The sequence below is a fragment of the Pelophylax lessonae genome, assembly GCF_965119305.1.
Source record: "Pelophylax lessonae genome assembly, chromosome: 2".
NCBI classification, from domain to species: domain Eukaryota; kingdom Metazoa; phylum Chordata; class Amphibia; order Anura; family Ranidae; genus Pelophylax; species Pelophylax lessonae.
In genome coordinates this window covers 188420095-188436431 of record NC_138769.1, presented here as the reverse complement: position 1 = coordinate 188436431, position 16337 = coordinate 188420095, and the positions used below count along the sequence as shown (strand labels likewise).

At 39.7% G+C, this 16337-nt stretch overlaps 1 protein-coding gene across 1 annotated transcript in view; it reads left to right on the top strand.

The window, feature by feature from the left end:
• MXRA5 (matrix remodeling associated 5) overlaps positions 1 to 1969 on the top strand; it is a gene marked incomplete at its 3' end in the record, with an annotated part of 96428 nt that extends 94459 nt beyond the window's left edge. The window contains exon 7 of the mRNA XM_082245526.1: positions 64 to 1969. Within this exon, the coding sequence (XP_082101652.1) occupies positions 64 to 1969 (1906 nt within the window). The remainder of the gene's footprint in view (positions 1 to 63) is intronic.
• Between the last annotated feature and the right edge of the window lie 14368 nt (positions 1970 to 16337).

Below are 16337 nucleotides of genomic sequence, written 5' to 3'. Positions count from 1 at the left end.
TATTGCTTGTCACTTTGTCATGGATCAGCATAATAATTTTGATTGTTATCTTTTTTTTTGTAGTTTTGACTCTAGAATCAAAACCTTTGCAAATGGAACTCTCATCATCTACTCTGTTACTGAAAAAGATGCTGGAGATTATTTGTGCATGGCGAGGAACAAGCTTGGAGATGATTATGTAGTGCTTAAAGTAAATGTCATGATGAAACCTGCCAAGATTCAGTATAAAAATGACATTGACCACAAAGTCACATATGGAGGAGATCTAAAGGTTGATTGTGTAGCTACAGGAGTTCCAAATCCTGAAATTTCATGGAGTCTCCCAGATGGAAGTATGATTAATAATGTTATGCAATCTGATGACAGTGGGACCAGAACAAGAAGATACGTTGTATTTAATAATGGAACATTGTACTTCAATGAAGTTGGAATGAAAGAGGAAGGTGACTATACGTGTTATGCTGTGAACCAAGTTGGTAAAGATGAGATGCGGGTGAGCGTTAAGGTAGTGGCTGAAAAACCAGCCATTAAGAACAAGACTTATTCTATTATCAACGTGCCTTATGGTGATGTTATCACAATTTCATGTGAAGCCAAAGGAGAGCCTGTCCCAAAAATAACATGGCTCTCCCCATCTAGTAAACCCATACCTGTATCATCAGACAAGTATCTTATTTACCAAGATGGTACTCTATTAATCCAAAAAGCTCAAAGATCTGATAGTGGAAACTATACATGTCTAGCACAAAATGATGGTGGAGAGGACAAGAAACTGGTTCAAATTCAGGTAAATGTCCTCCCTCCCAAAATTAATGGCTATTCTGACAAAATATTGACAGTTCAAGAATCTGCAATGAAAGATACACGCTTGCTGATTGACTGCAAAGCTGAAGGAATTCCGACACCCCGTGTCATGTGGGCTTTTCCTGAAGGAGTAATCCTTCCTGCTCCTTACTATGGAAATAGAATTACAGTCCATCGAAATGGAACCCTTGACATTAAAGTTCTAAGGAAAACAGATTCAGTACAGTTGGTGTGTATTGCAAGGAATGAAGGAGGGGAGGCAAAATTAGTTGCTCAGTTGACGGTCACTGAACCATCGGTAAGGCCTCAATTTACCAGTGAAAATGAAATTGTTGTTGTGCCTGAGGGTCAGGTTGCTAAGCTTAATTGCTCAGCTGTAGGCATACCAGAACCTCATGTTATATGGATTCTGCCTAATGGTACTGAGCTCAACAGTGGCAGTCACCTCCACAGATTGTTTCACAAGCAAGATGGTACATTGCACATTGGCTCTGTAGCACTTGTTGATGGGGGGACCTACCGCTGCAGAGCTGCTAATATAGCTGGATCTGCAGACAGACTGGTCATTTTGCAGATTGGGCGAAAGCCACAAATGAGTAGCAACTATAATAACCTAGTAAGCATAATCAATGGAGAGACTTTACAACTTCACTGCACTACACAGGGGGAACCAAGACCTCAAATTTCCTGGACACTTCCAAATGGAATTGTTATCGATGGGCCTCAGGTTAAAGGCCGCATTTCTCTGTTGCAAAATGGAACCCTTATAATAAAAGACACTTCAGTCTATGACAGGGGAAGTTACCAGTGCAAAGCAACTACACAGTATGGTTCATCCACAATGAATGTTCCTGTCATTGTTATAGCATATCCTCCTCGTATAACGACCAGTCCTGCACCGGTGATCTATTCAAGACCAGGAAGCTCTATTCAGCTAAACTGCATGTCAATTGGTATACCAAAAGCTGAGATAACGTGGGAGCTTCCAGATAAATCTCAGTTAACTGCGGGAGCACAGTCTCGCCTTTATGGAAACAAATTTCTTCATCCTCAGGGGACTTTAGTTATTCAACATTCTTCAAAGAGAGATGCAGGTTATTATAAATGCACAGCAAAAAATATACTAGGCAGTGACACAAAATCCACCTATATACATGTATATTAAAATACATAAAATCAACTGTACAGGTAAAATGCCCGTGACTGCCATGCAAGTGCAAAGTATACTGTATCATTGTTTGCAATGGACAACTTCTAATTATTCATATCTGATGTCATAGTATACTCTACATTCAATAAATCATACTATCTTTCAAAACAAGACTTTTAAACTAACCAAAGCAAAGATGTAGATGTATGAAAGATTTATTGGTTATAGGTTTAATGCAACATTTTTTTTCCTCTTGTAGCATTTCATTTGTGCTGATTTTTTGTTCACAGCTCTGAGATCAGATCTTGTTGATGCATGTGGATTGGTCTTTATCAAATTTTATTTCAAACCTACTGTATATGCCGGTATAATAACATTCAAATAAATATGTATTCTACTTCAGGGCTTTATCCCAGCATACAAAAAAGCTGAAAAGTGGGTGCACAATCCTTGGCTCAAACAGTGTTAATTAACTTAAAGCGGAGTTCCACCCTGGGAATACTTTTTTTAATAAAAATACCCCCAGGACAGCCAGGGATAGTACATTCCACAATGGATAGCCTCTGATCTGTCCCGGGTTGCACTTACCTTTTAGGAGAAATACTTACCTTGAAAATGTATTGTCCAGCGCTGCCATCTCAGGTGTGGGCAGCTTGAAGCCAGCGCGATCCTCTTCTGCGTCCTCTTACTTCTTCTTCGGTCCCACGATGCACTGCACCGGCCCCGCCGTCACTTCCGCTGCGCGCGCATCATCCCTCCACAGCTTCTGGGCATGCCCAGAAGCTGTTTAGAAGGGAATGACGCGCGCGCACCGGAATTGACGTTGGGGCCGGTGCAGGCGCATTGATTCCTGGGAGCGATGACGTTCAGCTCCCAGGAATCATTGCAAAAGCCAGGAAGTGACAAATCGCCGTGGCCGCTGAGGGGAGGAAGAAGGAAGTAAGGTAAGTAAATTTTCTCTACGAGGTAAGTAAAAAAAAAAAAAAATTGCGATTATCCATTTGTTTTTCAGGTGACCCGGAGCGAGAAGATGGAGGTAAGTATAAATTTAGGGTGGAACTCCACTTTAAATCAATTGAACATACTTGCTAGCTACCATCATTTGCTTCATTGTTTATGCTGTATTGGGGATGAAATCACTCCTTCAACAAGCATTTCTTCAACCAATGTTACTCTACATTTTAAAATTACCTCCACTTTAAAAGACGAAAAGAGGATTTGTGAAAGGGTATTGTAGAGTTTAAGCACTTAACCCCTAATTTTTGAATGCCCAATTTGCTGCCTGCAACTCAAAATGTCATCTACTTCTGGGACTTTTGACTGGACCCTCTACCTACCAAGGTGTTGGAAAGATTGTGGGAATGTCCTATTGGAAGATGTAGATTCTAATTGTTTTACGACACACAAACAGCAGATTTGGGATCAGAAGTAAAGACGTGGGTAGGTTTTACATATTGTGCTCAACCCCTATACACAAATAATCTCTTGATTATTCCTATTAGAGCTGCCTAAGGACCATTTTGGTTAAAAGAAGGTCCTTGGTTAAGTAGTAGCATGTTCCTCTAAGAGAAATACAACAGATACGTTTTGTTATTTTTGCATTCACCGGAGCTTATTGGAAAGCCTGGATCAAGTTGATGCACAGTACATAGCATTTAATAGAACCTTATCCACACTACTCAAAAAGATCTGTCTTCAGAGTGAAAGCAAAACTGAGCGCCAACAAAGAGGAAAGAAAATTTCCATTGTGTACAATTTCTCTGTGTGATGTTTGTCTTAAACATTAATATTTTGGAATGATACAGTATCACATTGACTTAATCTGCACCTTACTACCAAAGAAGTATTAATATTATTCACATGTTACAGTGATACGTGTTCTACTCTTTGAAATTGTTCTGATACCACTATTCTAGAAAGGAAAATTATCTCCAAAATACAAGGTGCTTCTTCTGAACAGCACAGCAAAGTATGGACAGTTTAATGTTGTTACGGTTGTGAACCAATGTTTTCATACAGAAGCAGTTTGCATTTTTGCTATAGTTTTTCCTCTACTGAGTTTTATAAGTGCATCCGTATGCTGTATAACTAATGTTACATCTTGTAGAAAGCTAGCCCAGACAGTTCAATTATGGGCTTTCATGAACTTGTTAATATGCAACAAAAAACTTTGTTCACCTTTCATGCTTTTGCATATGTCCTATTATTAATATTGTAATCATGAGACACAAATAAGTACAATACATGTCTCATTTTTTATAAATTATTGGTCTTTAAAAGACTTTGCTGCAGAACTGTGTTTATATTATTATGATCCTTGTACTGTACATTTTATAATAAATATTTTTTCCAAACAATTTGATGTATGTTAGTTAATGCTGCACAATTTTGTGGAAATTTTAATTTGTTTTACACTCACTTTTAAAGTGCATGTAAAGCCAAAGGTGTTTTTTTTAAGTGAATGCTTAAAACTTTTGTAAGATTTTTTTTTTTTTTTTTTGCTGTTTGTGTTCCAATTGGAATGTTTCTTTTCACTTCATGTACCAGAAATAAAAAGCAAGAGGAGATCTCTCCAAAGCAATGAAAAACCTTCTTAAATATAATCACTAGAACTGGATTCACCATTGGAAGGTTTTCCCTCTATTTGACTCAAAAGGGTTGCCTTCCCAACGTGTTTCATCAGTGGGCATTGTCAGGAGCGGTCCACTCAAATTTAAGTTGACTCAAAAGGGTTGCGTTTTATCTGTGGACCGCTCCTGACAATGCACACTGATGAAACGCATTGAAGAGGGAGAGGGGGAGACATTATGATGTCATTTTACACAGTGGAGAGTTTGCACACACCAGAGAAGGGTGAGCTGGAGGTGTTTAGCTCAACAGATAATAGAGCGGTAATAAACCCCAAACTAAAAATGTAATCTATTGGAGATTACTAATCATTACATTCATTTTCTTTTGTTAGACTTTTTTTTTTTAATCTCTACTTTCACCCGGTGATCTGGCTAGTAACATACAACTGTATTAGAGTGCTCCCGCTCTGGATGAAAGAACACAGGGGGTACCTTTGAAAAGCAGCGTTGTCAGTATGAGGGGAGAGGAGTGTTAGATGAACTAGCAGATTTAAAAACACTAACAAATCAAAGCCAAACTCCAGCTCACACTGCAGTTACACAAGCAGTTACAGTAAAAAAAAAAAATGTTCTTTTCAGATAAGGATTTAACATGAATAAATAACAGCTGATCATTTGTAAGCACCACTGAAAGTGCTAAGAGTCGGTTCACACTGGGGCACGACTCTGTACTACTTCAGGGGCGACTTGTGCATTCCCATGCACCACGACTTCGGAGCGACTTGCATGGACTTCACATAATGGAAGTCTATGCAAGTCGCTCCGAGGTCGCCCCAAATTAGTACAGGACCCTTTTTCTAAGTCAGAGCGACTTGTGTCCCTCATATTAGAACGGGTCCTGTAGCAGTCAATGGACTGTGAGGGAGCGCGACTTGTCAGGCTAACAAGTCGCCTGACAAGTCGCGCTAGAGTGGACCGGGTCTTAATGGTTTGTCTTAACACTCCTCTCACCTTTTATTACAAAAACAAAACAAAAAAAATAAATAAAAAATTCACAGCTTTTTGCAGGCAAAAAAATTTGCATTTATTATTTTTTTACTCTGCAGCTTGTAAGGCATTGCACCTGCAATAAGTAGATTGCAGATGCAATTCCAGGATTCTGCAGACTATCAGTACACTGTCTGCCCATACATCTGATACGGGCAGGCAGTTACTGAATTGAGAACTACAAGCCAACAGCAGTGGAGGCTGACAGTACTTGTAGTTCATTTTAAATTCTGACAGCGGGTGTAGGGAGAAGATCCCCTGCCCCTTGTCACGAGGGGGGCAAAAGGAGAGGAGGCAGCAGCTGGAACATGTTACACTTTCCACTCTAAATACGGGTGGGTAACATGTTCCAAAGGTGAACTTAACCTTTAACTGATACATTTGGAGGATAGCTTGTTCTGTTGAAAAACAATTACCTTACTGGCTGGATCACCAGATGAGAATTAAGCGAAGAAAGCCTAAAAAATAAATCTAACCCGCATCTAAAAGTAAGCTGCAATATAGTAAATGTTTACTTTTGGCTTAAATTCACTTTAGGCTGTACATATCTAAGTGCTGGGCTAAGCACAAAAATATGTAAGTGTGTTCATTGCTTTTAACAACATCTTTTAAGAAACAGTTTTATGCAATGATTCTCCCTTTTCTACCTTCTGTATTTATTTTAAATGAGGGCTGCCTGACGTGAATGTAGGAGGATATTTAATTGGTGCTGTGTAGGAAAAATATACATGCGCTCTTGACCTGCTTTGATAGGAGGTCAAAGTAAATCTGGTGAGTTTATTGCATATAGGGAAGGTATTGGCTAGACACAGGAGGAAGATGACTTGCAACTTTTTATTTTACGGACTGCAGCATTGATGCGTAGTACAGATGGACAGAAGGCACCCTAACTGTGTAAGTCTCACTGCTACCAACTGACTGAAAAGGTAGGGTGGGAAAGTAGAGATGGAAGTAAGGTAAGGTACATATAAGAGGCCAGGGCTGCGGGGGCCATAACAAGCTTGCATAAGAATCAAGCATATGTTGCATACATACACAACCACAAACTAAGAAGTGCATTGACGGCAGCTGTAGCAACCTGGAGCAGGTGAGGGTCCCACAGTTTCTTACCTATTATTTCTCTGTCTTGGCAGAAACATGAACAGTCAATGAAGTCCTTTGCTTCATTGGTTAAGTACAAATGACTTATTGCATAGATACCAAAGAAGTATTATTCATGTCGTAATGATCAGTCTATGAGTTTTTAAGAGCAACCTACAGGCTTTTGTGAGCTGTTATTTTAGGTTAGGGAATGCCTGAGAGAATGCCAGCATCATTGTCACTCAATAGTAATACACTGAACAATACAAACATTTTACAGCACTAAAGCTGGATACACACTATAAGATTTTCTGAAGACTTTTTCCTTCAGATTTACCTTTTCTATGTAGTGCAAGGGCCTGCCAGATTGCATACAAACTGAAAGTGTTTAGGTTTGACCTCATATTATATGGTTTTGGTAAGTCTAAAGGAAAAAGTCTTCAGAAAATCTTATAGTGTGTATGGCCCATTAGCTCAACCAGTCCACACAAAACATAGTTAAAATGTTTAAACCTTTTTGTTTTTGTTGCATACATTTGCAAACACATGTAAATCCACACTGCAAAGTGAGGATACGTCTACAAATGTGGTCCCTAACTCTAGGAGTCATAAGAAATGGCTTTTTGGATTTGGTTCAGACATAGGATTGGTTTGGGATTATCTGTTTCATCGAGTGAATCTTGGCTTCTAGTGTCCTTCTGTACCTCTAAGAAGGATGGACTGTCTCCAGGTAAGCTTGCTCTCAATTTTTGAAATGTTTTTATTTACTTTTATATACACTATATTTCCCAAAGTATTGGGACACCTGCCATTACAAGCACATGCACTTGAAAGGCATCCCAATCTTAGCCTGTAGGGTTCAATATTGAGTTCGCCCACCCTTTGCAGCTTTAACAGCTTCAACTCTTCTGGGAAGGCTGTCCACTAAGTTTAGGAGTGTGTCTATGGGAATGTTTGACCATTCTTCCAGAAGTGCATTTGTGAGATCAGGCATTGATGTTGAACAAGAAGGCCTGGCTCGCAGTCTCCACTTTAGGTCATTAGGTGTTCTGTCGGGTTGAGGTCAGGACTCATCCAAGTTTTTATGAAACTTACTTTGTGCACTGGTCCAAATTATATGGTGTTGGGGGGATTATGGCGTGGGGTTGTTTTTCAGGGGTTGGGCTTGGTCCTTTAGTTCCAGTGAAGGGAACCCTTAAGACATCAACATACTAAGACATTTTGGACAATTTCATGCTCCAAAATTTTTGGGAACAGTTTGGGGATGGCCCTTCCTGTTCCAACATGACTGCGCACCAGTGCACAAACAAGGTCCATAAAGACATAGATTAGCAAGTTTGGGATGGAGGAACTTGACTGGCCTGCACAGAGTCCTGACCTAAACCTTTGGAATAATTTAGAGAGGAGACTGCAAGCCAGGCCTTCTTGTTCACATAAGTGCCTGATCTCACAAATGCGCTTCTGGAAGAATGGTCAAACATTCCCATAGAAACACTCCTAAACCTTGTGGACAGCCTTTCCAGAATAGTTGAAGCTGTTATAGCTGCAAAAAGTGGGCCAACTCAATATTGAACTCTGCGGACTAAGACTGGGATGTCCTTAAAGTTCATGTGCCTATAAAGGTAGGCGTCCCAATACTTTTGGTAATATAGTGTAAATCCCAACTTGTAGGCTCACATACATTTTAATTAGAGACCACTCTTTACTGGGATCTCTTAAGTGCTCATATTGTCTAGGAACCAAAAAAAAAAGCACATTAATAAAATGCAGACCTAATCAACCTTATCTGTTGATGCTTTTCTTGGGAACACTGATACAAAGAAGGGTCCTGTATGCTACACAAAAATATATATAATGATCATGCTGAACATAGTCCTGAGTTTCCAATTTTTTTTGATACACAGGCAAACCATGTCAGCACATTGCACTGTTTTCCCTTTTTTTTTACAAACTTTTTTGAAATGTCACAAAGTGGTTGCATTCTGATGAGAGGCGATGCATGATGTACTTTTTTTCAGCACACACCACTTGTGGTGGTGTAAACTGGCCTGGTAGGAAGCCAATCATTTTGCCTTGCCTTGCAATTGGACTTCACTAGAATAGCTTCTCAGCACAGTCCCACTAATCCTGGTGTGAATGGGCCCTAAAAAACAGTTTTTTAACCTTATCACTTGGTCTGGTAGGCTTCCTTTTCTCTGTGCTCATTGGCACTCCAACAATCGTGGGTTCTCTGATGGTCTTATGCACAACGTAGGGCCAGCAGGCCTGCACTGTAGGTGAGGATGCCGAGGACCCACCCATGACCCGGTGCACTGGCAGAAAAAGTGGAACACTGGCTGCCAGGGAAGCTAGGGAATACTGTAAGAAACATTGCTTTTTAATGGTGCCATAGACAAAAATGAGCATTAAACCCTTGCGTTGTGAGGTAAGTCCTACTGTGAGGGTAGTTTTGACCTTTCCCTGGGGTTCAGCTTTAACCTAAATTCTAAAACTTTATAATAAAAATAAAGTTTCATAAAGTATTTTGTGCTGACTATCTGGATTGTTTGCTATGACTATGTTAGTTTATCAAACACCTTCAATCATGATATGCGGTAGAAATGTGTACACATGTACAGTACTTACGAATGCTATATATGGTCCTTCACGTAAGAAAGTTTTAGAAATATAGATCCTTTAATAATTACATACAAAGCACGTTTTCCATGATTCTCCCCCATTTCTGTGCACCTTAATCTCAGCAGTATGTTGTAATTTGAAGATACATCTTTTCTTCATTTATTGTATGTTCTATGAAAAGACCATTTATTATATCCTACTTTTTGAAAATCCTGAAATATGAGCTGCCGTAATAAAGTTCACGATGGTTTATGAGTGATTTATCAAAAACGTTTTTTCTACGTTATGATTTTGAAGGAACCATACAAAATAAACTGACAAAACACGTGTTTAAACAGAGCTGTATTCAGTTTTCATCTCTTATAAACAACAACCATTATAGTAGATTTAATGCATATAAACCGAAGCATATGCATTATAACCCAAGATGAATTTCCAGCCATTTTTCTTTTCAAACACAGTTGGAAAAAGTTAGACTTTCTCTCAGCTAGTTTTTATATCTGTACCCTATTTACCTTCATCTGCTGTTTTGTTGTTGTGTCAGGAATTGATGGCCTTTTAGGGTACATACTTAAATTAAAGCGGAGTTCCACCCTAATTTTGAAGTTTACAGCATCAGTTACATTAAAACATCCTGAAAAATAATTGGATAATTATTTTTTTTTTGTTTGTTTCACTTACCTTATTTTTAATGAAAATGAACTTACCTTCTTGCCACTTCCTACTTCTGCGGCCACCGACGTCACTTCCTCCTTTGCATTGACTCCTGGGAGATGAGTGTCATCAATCCCAGGAGTCAATGCGCCTGCACCGGTGTCCCTCGTCACTTCCGGTTCAGGCGCGTCATTCCCTGCTGAATGAGAACAGCTTCTGGGCATGCACAGAACCAGCTGTGGGATGACGCGCCTGCCCTGGAAGTGACAAGGCATGGCATTCTGGGACTCTGACATCCAGGAAGAGGGACACGAAGAGGGTTTTTATGAAGACATTTGATTTTTTACATTTTTTTTGGATATGTTTTATAGCAGAAAGCAAAAAATGTTTTTTTTTTTTTTTTAGAGCAAAAAATAGAAAACACAGAGGTGATCAAGAAAGAAAGCTCTAGTTGTGGGAAAAAAGGACACACATTTTATTTGTGTACAGTGCCGCTCAACCAAGCAATTGTCAGTTAAAGTAACGCAGTGCCGCATCGCAAAAAATGGCCTGGTCTTGAAGGAAATAATCATCCGAAGGTCAAGTGGTTAACAAAGGCAGAAATGTTTGTAGCCCAACCTGAGTAACAATCATGGCTCTTTCCATTGATACTTTGAAAAAATTAGTCTAGATATAAAGGAATAGGAAGCGTGTTATTTTCAGCATTACCTAGTGATAATAAAGATAGAAAATGCTGAAAAAAAACAAACAATTTCAGCCACTGCATCCAAGGACTGGTAAGTTGCTATATATTACATTATTACATTTTAGTTTTTTTCCACCCAGCAACCCCCCCCCCCCCCAACCCCACCCTTTTTACTCACTTATCCACAAATATGCAAGAACCCCACTGTTCATCCATGGGAATTGGCACAGATGCTGCTTTAAACCCTTTGGTTGGTTCCTCAGTTCTGCGTATGAGGTAAACAAATCCAATTGATCCCTACAAAAACATCATGTATCAGTGGTATGCATAATAAATAGATGGACTTTTTCAAATTTGCAAAGCCTAAAAGGGGGTGTTTGGTTGTTCAGTTGCTCATCTTGTCTGTGGGGTAGACACATATTTCAATATTTTGTTTTGCAACTTCAATCAAATGCAAGTCTACTTATCCATGTATGCTTGTATGGCATTTCCAAATAACGTAACTACAGAGGATGTGAGGCTTCAGGGGCAAACAGGACCCAAGGGTTGGATCAAGCCTTAAAGTGTAACTAAATGCAAAACTTTTTTTTTTGGTTTTGGATAGAGTGGAGAGGGATTAGAACACCTGTCAGGTTTTAATTGCTGTCTGTGTCCCCATTAGGCAGATTCACCCTATCTATTTGTCCTGTTTATAATTATCATCGAAAGTGAAAGTAAAGTACAATCCTAAATTTTGAGTTGACTCCTGAAACAGTAATAGAGGGGAAATCTTCCAATGGGGATACCAGTTCTGGTAAACCTGGTGACACCTCAGGATTCCCTCACTTTTCTTTTACTCCCTGTTTTGGCTAAGGGACAGGAAATAAAGGGATATAGATGGGGAAAAAAGCAGACAGGGGTTAAACCCTTCCTTACCCTCTCCAAAATGAAAAAAAAAATGCCTTTAGTCATACTTTAAGTTTTGGTTATGACTCATAAAATGTATATATAGCCAAAAATCTTTTTGCAAATCTGGATAGGGTAGGGATTAGAACCTTTGTTAGATTTTATTGTGTCCCTTCAGTGGAGTTTCACCCTCTGTTTGCCTGTTTGCTTGGAAATCTGATTTAAAGTGACATCAAACTGGTTTTAAAAAATATTCCTAACTCAAAAAGTATCTTCTCAGTCTTCTCCAATTTCCTTTTTTTTGCTGCTGTAAACTGACTTCTTGTTAGAGGATGGCAACATTCGTTCTACATGCTCCTTTCGAGGTGGACTAAGGATTATAGAATTTGTAGTGTTCAGAGAGCAGTGCACATGATTGCAATTAATGTGCAATTCTTGTTCCAAAAAAATAGAAGTGAGGGGAAGAAGAGACATTCAGGATCTCACAGAGGGCATTACAAGGAGGCAGAAAAACACAGTAGGAAATTATTTTAATGAAAAATAGATTACAAGGCCAATAACTACTTCTCGTTAATCCAGGTGGACATCATATGACGTCCTCCCGGATGCGGCTGCGGCACGATCTGTCCCTGGCTGTGTCCACCAATAAGTAATAACTGTACTGGCAGCTGTAACTGCTGTAACCAATCACAGCAGGTCACATGACAGTTGTAAACAATGGATGGCTTCCTTTCAAGCTTTTATCTATGCTTTTCTTGTATCCATTATGTACAATTGTATTGTTGGCTGTGATTGGTCACAATGATCACATGGTACAGACTGGGCCAATCACAGCCCATCTGTGTCAGCTGTGGCCAATCACAGTTAATCACAACAAAAAAAACTGAATGAATCAATTTCTTTCAGTAAAATGCTTGCTTATAGCAATGAAAATCATTGCTATAAGCAAACATAATGTGTAAAAAGAAATACTGATTACTTCCACAAGAGAAGTACAGTGTTACTATTGTAACATTATTATGCTCTGGTCAAAGTGTGTTAAAAAAAAAAAACTGTAAAAAAATAAAAAATATATAATATTAAAGAAAAACATTATAATAAATTGAAAAAAAAAATGTATTTATTTCGTACTGTCACTAGTCTGTGTCCCTGATCACAGCCACACAAGTTATATATTCACACTGTACTGCACTGGTGATAGAATGTAAAAAAAGTCTTCATTTTCCAAACAATTTTGACAAAAAATTACAACTTCAAAAAACTCGCCATGCCTCTTACTAAATATCTTGCACTGTCTAAATTCCAAAAAGGGGTCAGTTAGGGAATATTTGTATTGTCCTGAAATTTTGAGACTCAATACATGAGATAGGCCATCAGTACGTCAGGATTGATTAATTTTCAGATATACAGTATACCATAGTTTGTATAACTTTATAACTTTCCTACAGGCTAAAAAAGATACACTGATTTGGGTTATTTTCACCAAAGAAATGTAGAAGAATACATTTTAGTCTACATGTATGAAGAACAATTATTTATTTGCAAAATTTCAAAACAGAAACAAAAAAAAAAAACATGTTTTTTTTTTTTTTTTTTTTTTTTTTAATTTTCGGGCTTTTTTCATTCATTTGGCAAAAACTAAAAACCCAGTGGTGAATAAATACAACCAAAAGAAATCTCTATTTGTGTGAAAAGTAATGATAAAAAATGTCTTGTGGGTACAGTGTTAAATGACCGTGCAATTGTCATTCAAAGTGTGACAGCACTGAAAAGTGAAAATTGGCCTGGGCAGGAAGGGGATAAAAGTGTTGGTATTGAAGTGGTTAAGTAGCGCATGTGTATGGGTTACTTTTGTAGATGAAAGATATTGTTTAGTGTCACTTTACCTTTTACAACTGCAAATTATGCAATGAGAGTAATGTTTAGTAAGTGCTTAATCGGACATAATGTACCACTTTGCTGTTTAGTAGTCTATCAAACTTTTGTTGAACTTGCATTAAAATAAATTACTTAACATTACATACTCAAACATACACAACAAACCTTATAATAAGTCATGCATCAAAAAATCTGGTATTGGTAGGCAGACATAACCCTGTGAATAAGAAGGTAGGTGAAAACATTTGTTTTTCTCCTTAATTAGGAAACACCTCGCTGGATGTCGTGGAATGTGAGCTGGAAATACCTCTCAGTCACAGTTACTGGAATCCGACCACAGTTGTTTTCACCTAACCCGCCAACTGCAGGCCATCTGTTTTGTTAAGTTTCTATTTCTAAACTTTGTGCATAAACAACATCAATTTCTGTCCTCACTAAATCTAAAAGCTGTGAAAAAGCATGTCAGCAGCATAGCAATGGAGAAACTGCTGAAATGTCTTTTCTTCATGCTGTGCTCTGTGGTTTAGACGTACTTGAGACAGCAGAGTTAGAAGGAGCCACTGAATGTTAACTGGACATTTTTCCTGATCAGTGACTTCAAAAGGAGACAATCCCTTTGTGTACTTCATCTCCTAATGCATCCAAATATGAAGATAATGAGAAACAATGGCGAACATGTGGACCTTCCCCTATATCAGGGTTCTAAAACTTTCCTAAACAAAGTTCTAATTTACTGTCCTTCAGCCTTTAGGGCAGCCCAAATGTGACCATTGGAAGTAAAACATGTGTACTTCATCTCCCAATGTATGCAAATATGAAGATAATGAGAAACAATGAAGAACATGTGGACCTTCCCCTATATCAGGGGTCTCCAACCTTCCTAAACAAAGTTCTAATTTACGGTCCTTCAGCCTTTAGGGTGGCCTGACTGTGACCATTGGAAGTATAAAATGTCCAGTGTCAGTGGGAGTAATCAATGTTCAATCATTGGTATTAGTGGGAGGAATAGTGCCTCTTCGTTGGTGTCAGTGAGAGGAATAGTGCCTCTTTGATGGTGTCAGGGGGAGGAATTGTACCTCTTTGTTGGTGTCAGTGGGAGGAATGGTGCGCCATCATTGGTGTCAGTGGGAGGAATAGTGCCCCATCATTGGTGTCAGTGGAAGGAATTGTGACCCATCATTGATGTCAGTGGGAGGAATAGTGCCCCATCATTGGTGTCAGTGGAAGGAATTGTGACCCATCATTGATGTCAGTGGGAGGAATGATGCCCCATTATTGGTGTCAGTGGGAGGAAGAGTGCCTTGTATCAGTGGGAGAAATAGTGCCAAAGGGCCAGATAGAGGCAAGCAAAGGGCTGCATCCAGTGCATGATTTGGAGACCACTGCTCTATACTGAGGCCAAGCCTACCAGACAAGATCAATTTCCGGTAGGTGCTTCATTTGTAAAAAAATAAAAAAAGGATTAAAAAAGGATATTTAATAACATTAAAATTCTAACACCTTTTTGTATTTTGATAGGCAGGTTGCTTGCATTGATGCATGTTGACATGCTTTTTTGTGCACTAGGGTGCAGCGTACTAGTGTGGTCTAAACGGCACACGTAGACAGTAATTGTTTTTTAAGTGTGAGTTCAGTAATCAACGAAGTGTGAATGGCCCCAGAGGCTTCAACTGTTTTGATTGTGTTATTACAGTGCTCAACACAGGTCAATACACCTGGTGTGAATGAGCCCTTCACCCAAAAGGGGAAGTTCCGCTTTAAGCACTCCTATGCCACATTTGGCATGTCTTTTTTTTTTCAGGGAGGGGGGAGAGCGGAGACCTAGTTTTGAAATTTTCCTCTCCCCCTCCCTCCCTGCAATCCTCTGGGATATGTCACAGATCACAGAAGATTACCAAACCATTCAGGAGGCGCAACGCAAAGCACGAAGCAGCAAGCTGTCACAGTCAAGTGCCCACAGAGAATCCAGAGTTTGGGGGACCACATAGCTGGATTCTGGGACAGGTGAGTGTGTGTTTATTAAAAGTCAGCAGCTACACTTTTTATAGCTGCTGACTTTTAATAAACACAAAAATGACTGGAGCTCCGCTTTAACCACTTCCCGCCTGCCGTATAGTAAAATAATGGTGGGTGGGATACACTCTCGTTCTGGGATGATGTCATATGTCGATACCCCAGAACTGCCACTCTCGTGCACCTGTGGGGGTGCGCAGCTTGGCGGCCTTGCAGTTTTCCTAGGACAAGTTGTGACCTCGATCGCGGCTCTTTACCCATGTGATCGGCTGTGTCCAATCACAGCCGGTCACATGTAAACAAGGAAGTGCCGTTTATTGGCTCTCCTCAGCTCACACTAACAGAGTGTGTGGCGAGGAGAGCCGATCAGCGGCATCTCTTAGCAGGGGAGACCTGTAGAGGTAACCAGGGCACCAATCAGTGCCCATCAGTGACACCAATCAGTGCCCATCAGTGACACCAATCAGTGCCCATTAGTGATGCCAGTCAGTGCTGCCTTTTAGAGCCCATCAGTGCTGCCCATCAGTGCCCCCTTTCCATGTTCCAGCTTCCAGCTTCTGAGTCGATGACGTCACATCCGGTTAGGACTTCCACGAGTCTCACACTGCCGCTGAACTGCGGGCTACAGCTGCCTACAACCAGCCTCCCCACAGTACTGCGCCTACTCCGCACTGCAGCCATTAGGACGGAAGCAGATGAACTGTCATCCATACTACACCGATATACACTTACCTTGAAGTAAGTTATTATGTTGCCTTTATTCATTAAATAATCTGCTACACTAAGCCAGCGCCGCTCTCTCTTGTTTCTTGACCTCCGGAGCTTCTCCTTGCTCCAGCTGGCAGCCACTGAATGTTGCTTATTCATTACAGATTGCAACTGAAAACCACCCTTCCCCTCTGTTTTTATTCCCCCCCATACCATCCTTTTTACATTTTTCCATTTACCACCT